General features: G+C 30.4%; 1 protein-coding gene across 1 annotated transcript; it reads right to left on the bottom strand.

Moving 5' to 3' along the window:
• Positions 1-468: 468 nt before the first annotated feature.
• On the bottom strand, positions 469-2,253 carry LOC140883683 (nudix hydrolase 18, mitochondrial-like). The gene is made up of 5 exons (XM_073290241.1): positions 1,909-2,253; positions 1,641-1,767; positions 1,420-1,503; positions 1,181-1,309; positions 469-999 (listed from the first exon to the last, which is right to left on the bottom strand). Exons 1-5 carry the CDS (start codon positions 1,995-1,997, stop codon positions 829-831), a joined length of 600 nt encoding a protein of 199 aa, XP_073146342.1. The 5' UTR covers positions 1,998-2,253; the 3' UTR covers positions 469-828.
• Positions 2,254-7,195: the final 4,942 nt, after the last annotated feature.

Below are 7,195 nucleotides of genomic sequence, written 5' to 3'. Positions count from 1 at the left end.
AAGTAATATAATAGTGTTCTATAACTTTTGTTGTACCTTGTATAATTAATCTCATTGTAGACTTTCAACGCTTGTTTGTTAATTGTGTATTTTCACATGGTACTTAGCTAGTCTTATAACTAATGTCCAAGACAACAGGCCTTAAATCTTATATCTTTAACTATAAATTTAAATTCGATCATATCTTTATCTGTATTTACGCAATGTCTTTTAGCATTTTTGGATGAAACGGGAAAATAATGCTAGCTTTCTTTTTTAATATATTTTTCTGTTTATATTTACAGATATAGATTTTGAGTCAAAATATATATATAATAGATTTAGTATTTCAAACGATGTGAATTTAAACCAAATCTTTTAATCCAAATGCAAGATATATAATATTCACTCTACAAAGCCTATTACAAAAATCAAACATTGTTTAAGAAAGAAAGACTGGTAAACTTCAAAAAACAAATCAAATGTCTTAATTCTGATAAAATATAAACTTTTACGCAATGTACAAGTTTTCTTTCATTTCTGGACGTAGAAAGTAAATTACCTGATACGATTTTGTAACTAGCAAGTAGCCCAGACCACAGTCGGTTTCCCCAAATTTAGGTCCTAAATTCGGGCCAAACAAAAGAATAATGTTTTTTTTTTCTTTCTTTCAACTCAAAAAAAAAAAAAAAAGGGGGAGGAAGCCATATTGACTAAAAGATCAACGAATAAAACAATGGTGTACGTATACACTTTGTATATGTGTTCTCTACCCTCTACCCTAGGAACACTTCAATCTTCAAGCAAACAAGTGTCGAGCCCCTCCGAATGGCGGCTCCGATCTGCTTTTCATTCGGAACTTTGAGCTCCAATGCTCAGTCTTAATTCCTTGGTTACGTAGAACTGTAATCTACAGAAGGTGAATGGCTCTTCCTCCCTTCCGAACCGACGAACGAAGACCTCCAAAGCTTCCCTCATCCATGGATGTGTACATACTTCTCTTGCTTCGTTTACTGTCATCTGTGGAATGAATTGTATGCATACGACACACTTCAAAACTCGTCTTGCATCATAGCATGGATTGTCTTAACGGATTCGACTCAGACATATGAAAAAATATTATTTTTTATAATTCTTGTAACTCTCATGGAATGAAAGCACGAAAAAAAAAAAATAGAAATATTTTTATTATAAGATGTACCCAAATTCGTTGGCGGGCATTCTTCTCAGGCCAATCATTCAACTCCTGGGTCACCAACAAGGGGAACATGGATCCCTGGTGATATTTATCTTGGCTTTTGCTCTTGAAAACCCATTCACCTAATTTATCCTGCAGCAGGCCAATGTGCACCAAATAAAATCCTAGCTAGGAAATCCATTGGTAATTCGAAAACATCATGCTAATTTGATTCAACATGAATATGGAATGTTAATCCTAACCTCCAGCAAGCCGATCACGCCGGCTTCCTCGATGGTCTCCCGGGACGCGGCCAATTCGATATCCTCATCAAGTTCCCAACCACCCTAATGAATTTTATGGCAAACAAACATGTCGAACTTTAGATCTTATATATTTACATATCATGAATATTCTACAAAATTCTTGTGTCGTTTTTTCGACGCCCACAAGATTCTCCTGGAAGAACATGATGTACATGTACCTTAGGGAACATCATGTTTGGGCTCTTTTGAGAGCTGATCAAAAGGATCTCCAAGTCTTCAATCGTGGTCCCCTGATCCAATATTGGGGTTGATTTGTTGCTTTTCCTTTTCCTGTATGGAATACATCTGCAATATATATATTTGAACATATCAAATAAGCTATCCAATAAACAAATACATGATCAACAATATCAAAGAAATCCAACAAAATTAACAAATCAATCCAAAATACATGCCAAGATTGAAAGTGGATTCGGAAACACACACCCGACGACCTGACGGAATCCCCGATCGTAGCGCTGCAAATGCCGCCCCGTTCGAGGGGGCGAAGACGCGATCGCGTTGATTTGCATCATCTTAATTATTCCAACTTCTCCACCAGAAAAAAAAAAATTTAAAAGAAAAAATTTCTATGAAACAGAGGGAGTCTATTATTTATAGAAGGTGGCCTTTTCCGTACGTTGAAGACATTGAGATATCACCGGAAGAATCGGAGCTCGCAACTGCATGTGTACCAGAATTATAGTATCCTTTGTATCAAATTGCTGGGAAAATATATAGTGTGTGTCATAATATATATATTTTTTAATAAATTATTTCTCGGTAACAATATTGTTTGTACATATTTAATTAAGATCCTATGATTCCACGGCCAGGGATTTCTCTATTTATAGATTTGAGAATGGGGAATATGGGACCGACCAATGAAAAAGTGGAAATGGAATAAAAATCAGTTTCGTGATCGAAAGCAGCGTGGAATGTGTTTTTATATGTATAGTTTTTTAGGTACTTGTAAATATTCTATTGGGTGAAGCAGAAGGAATCTTAGAAATTGAAGATATGGCCACATTATATACATAAAATATGAAATTTTTGCAAGTGTATTCAACTCATGAAAAACTAAGAACACGTGCGTATTTTATTTTATTTGTGTTAAATTTTAGTAGTGGGGGTTGGGCATGCAGGATAGGTACGGACGTATTATAGCTAGTTTTATTTATGCTGATTTTTTTTTTAATGAAAAATTATTTGTGCTCATTTTAGTTGCGTAGGAGATTGATAATTAGGAGACTCGTCTCCGTCCTTGACTCCTTTCCTACCTTTCCTTTCCTTTTTATTTTATTTTTGTTTTATTTTATTTGTATATTTTTGAATATTTATATATATTTATAATTGACATGAAAGATTTGACTACGCGATTTTTGACTATTCTCAATTCACACATCTTATTAAAAATGTTTTGGTTATATTCCCAACAATCAGTTTTTCTTCAAACAAAGTACCGCAACTATTCTCATGGTCCGAATGGTCTGATCACTAGTTCACTTCAAACTCATCAGTCCATCCTCTAAATATGGAGAATCATACACTCCAATTGACGGCACTCCCTTTCACTGCGTTGAATCACTTTCTTTTTTTAGTATCCGAAAACTCCAGTACTCATATGACGCAATTTGAGCCTTCAATACCTCCTTTGTTTCCACCCACATATATAGCACAATTAGGCCATGACTATGATGCACTTATTGAGTGACAAAACTCGTATTTTTTTTTTACAATTATATGATATGATATTATTAATTTTGGGTGTAATTAAGTCCTCGTAGATTTGTATTTGGACTTTACCCAAAAGTCTCGTATCAACAAAGATATCATCCGATCCATCTTATTAAATCATGATCTTTCTCAGTCTTCCAATGTACGATGTTAGTTGCATTCCCATGCAACAATAGATTTCGTGGATGCATTTTATTGTGTGATATTGTACAGATAATGTCCATATGATTTTAATGTAATATAATAATTCTTGTGAGAATGTTTGTTGAGTTGATTTAATTAAATGATCTTCGATCAGTCTCAATTAATGAATAATATTATTATGTCAATAATATTAATTCTCACTTCATGTCATTTGTAAGACTGTTTCGCGTGAAACCTATATATCTTAATTAATTGGTATATATGCTTCCTCTAGTACAAAAATTAGTGTACACGAGTTTATTTCTACGAGACAAATATAGATGGTTCATTCGATGCTACATTGAGGTAATATCTCTATTGTATATTCAACGTACATAAAGAGTAAAAACATAATTTTATATATGGGCGCCCTCATATTACAGTACTGCATGAAAAATATATGTTGCCCATTGTGAACATTTGATCAATATATAGTTGGAGTATTACCCTCAATACAAATCCACAACATGATCACAATATGTTATTCTATGTGTGACTCTCATACATTGCATCACATGAAAAATTGTCCATGGAGAACGATAATATATATATAATATATCAAATATATATTTTTATATGGGTGCATACATTATATATATCACATGATCGAGAGTATATTTGGTCGAGTATGAATCGAACCATTGGATATACATATAACTATGGAGGATAATACTCTCACTGTAGATTAATCGAATAAATTATCAGCATGAACAATCTGACCTTCATTTAAGTTGACTATTCTTCCTTTCAAAACAGAAAAAGGATAGCTACTTTCGGTCTAAGTGATTTTTAAAACTTTGAATCTAGTTTTATATGTATGTGAAGTGGGACACGTGATCATTTATCACATTAATATTGCACATTTAATTGTTGATGTTTATCGATAAAATTGATAAAGTTATTTGGCCCCAGCCATTATTTCTTGTCCCAACCCTAATAATTAGGGGTGGTTCGGTATCGTATACCGCATACCGTATCGAAAATTTCGGTATAACATAAATTCATATCGATACCGTATCAAATACCGAAATTCGGTGCGGTATCGGTATCATACCGTGTATATTGATTTTTTAAACTGTTTTTTTTAAAAAAATATCGGTATACGCGGTATCATATCGATACCGTATATACCGATTTTTTTTTGGTATACCGAAAATTTAAAAATCTTATTTCGGTACGATATCATACTGTACCGAAATTTTCGGTATATACGGTTTTTTTCGGTACGATAAAGACGATACGACGACATTTCGGTATTTTTGATCAAATTGCTAACGTGACAACATTGCATGTCAATTTTTTTCGCCATGCTGCGATATATTTTTCCGGTCACGTCATTTTTTTTTCGCTACCACGTCAACAATTGGACAAAAACAATCGAAAATTAAAAGTTGGTATACCAAAATAAAAATTTTGAAAATTTAATTTAATATGAAAATATTAAACCATTTTCCCTTTTTATGTTTGTAGAATCAATCACTTGGTTACTATAGAGTGTTAATATTACTGATTTTATTAATTAATATCGACATCGTGATATACGTGCAGGCTAGGATGCAAATATTTATGCAAAATCGAGTCAACTTTGTGACAATTTCAAACATTTAACATGTGATTTTGACTGGGATGATGACTAATGGTATTGTTAAGTAGTGGCAAGCTTTCAAGACAAATTTTCAAATAACATCATGATGATAAATATAGCATGCTTTGAAATTTTGCTATTAGTGTATTTTCAAGGATGAGATACATTTGCAATAGTCACATTTTAAATATTATCGTTTTCACATAGTAATTTTGATCGACTTTTATTGACTCATGCAAACCGAATCCTTCGTACCGCAACTCAACAATAGTGCATAAACAAAACGTATAAGGTTAATGCAACTATTCGCTTAACAGGTCAAACAAGATAATCTGATCCAAGTCAACATTCGTATGAAGACAGTGATAAAACATCTTCAAATAGAAAAGATGTGTAATTTCAAATTCATATATATGCTAGATAATAATACATCAATCCAAGTAATTTAACTATCTTGATCTTCTCAATGTATGGACAAAATATATCTTCCTTTTTTTTCGATAAAAGTTATTACAAAAATTTATTTTAGTATATTCTAAAAATAACTATACAATTTTTTTTTTTGAAACATAAATTAATAAAAAAAACTATGTACACGCGAATTATTGAATAGGTAAGTTGAATTACAAAACAAGCAGCCACCCTCTTGTGATGACAAGAGAAATAGTTTGGTTTGGATCAAAATTGATTGGGCTTGATTAAGCAATAATAACTCAAATTGGGCCACATTTTATTTATTTTGGGCCAGAAAGCTGCGCCGGGCCATTTTGTTTTTTTTTAGAACTCATTTTGTATTTTTTTTAATAAGTTTGTAATAAAATTGATTTTAATTCTATTTTAAGTTATATATTTGGAGGAATATATTTCAAATATATTTTGTTGTTTAAAATTTAAAATTAGCATCATGAAATTCAAATTTATCATTTACACATTTATATAAGGCCATTTTGGTTAATAAACATTTTGCTTAATTTTAAAAGTGTTTTTTAAAGTTGAATTTTAAAAATATTTTTTTAAGTAAACTATAATAATTATGTGTTTGGATAAATAGATTGGAAGAAATTTTTTTTAGTTGATTTATAAAAAAAAAAACAGTTGGAAAGCTATAAATATGAGATTTTAAAAAAAATCATATTTTGAATTAAATAAGTGCTTTTAAAAACACTGCAGATCTACCCAAACACATTTGAAACAATGAAACACAATTTTTTTTATAAAAAAATAACATTTTTTATCTTCTAACTTCTTCCAAACGCACTCATATTGTCAGTTAAAATTCATTATAATTTGTACCGTTAATGTGTTAAAAATAAGGTGGGATTTAAAATTTGTCTATTGTTTAATCAAAAACAATACGCAGTGTTTGGTTCAATTGATAGGATTATTGAATGATTATTAAATGAATGATAAAAGAAATGATAAATAAAGATTGATAATTTGTGTTAAAAATAGTATTGTGTTTGGTTTAATTTTTAGGAATAAGATTAAATATTGGTTTAAAATTTTTTGCCAAAAATACCATTTATATTTTATTAGATGAGTGAATTTTAGATTGGAGGGAAAGGATAATTATGGAATTTATGAGTAAGATAAAAACAAGGATAAATAATACTAGGGTGAGAGGAGGGTTTAGTTAACCTACTATAAAACAACTTTATCCTTTCTAGGTTAGATTAGCTTGTTTTAATAAAAATCCTACCAAACAATGGATTAAATAAAAAATTACAAACAAACCTACCTAATCATTTGTACCAAACACTGCGTAAAATTATAATCGAAATTTTGCTAAATCCATCAACCCAAATGAACTCTTACATTTGTTTAGCATTTTTGTGGTAATATATTTTTTACTTTATTTTCTTATTGATACGTATAATTTTTATTGTTCTATAATACTTGAACATCTCGTAAATCATAATATCTACTTTGATATATCAACATGACACTATTCTTTTTGTTATCTAGTTTAATCATTTCGTATATAACTTTCATGGTGCAGAATAATCTTCATGCCTTTTCCAATATTCTCATATTTTCTTCAATTTTTTTTTCCTGTTTGAGTCAAAATCATTTTTTAAAAAAAAAAATAAAAAATTTATGTGATCACTTGAAACTTAGTGCATAGTTACCCATTAATAAAAGAATGATGATTTTTTTGTAAATCGACACCATATGTTAAAAAATAAAAAATAAAAAAATTGGAAAGAAGTGTGATTAAATATTGGTTGA

The sequence above is a fragment of the Henckelia pumila genome, chromosome 2 (genome assembly GCF_033568475.1).
Source record: "Henckelia pumila isolate YLH828 chromosome 2, ASM3356847v2, whole genome shotgun sequence".
Lineage (NCBI taxonomy): Eukaryota > Viridiplantae > Streptophyta > Magnoliopsida > Lamiales > Gesneriaceae > Henckelia > Henckelia pumila.
The sequence above is the reverse complement of the archived record's forward strand: the minus strand, read 5'-3'. Positions and strand labels throughout refer to the sequence as shown.

Excerpts from the sequence above, each read along its gene's own strand:
- LOC140883683 (XM_073290241.1), bottom strand. The coding sequence starts at position 1,997 with ATGATGCAAATCAACGCGATCGCGTCTTCGCCCCCTCGAACGGGGCGG. Across the intron at positions 1,768-1,908 it reads GGATTCCGTCAGGTCGTCGG|ATGTATTCCATACAGGAAAA; the intron begins GTGTGTGTTTCC and ends TATATATTGCAG. Across the intron at positions 1,000-1,180 it reads ATGCCCGCCAACGAATTTGG|ATGACAGTAAACGAAGCAAG; the intron begins GTACATCTTATA and ends TTCATTCCACAG.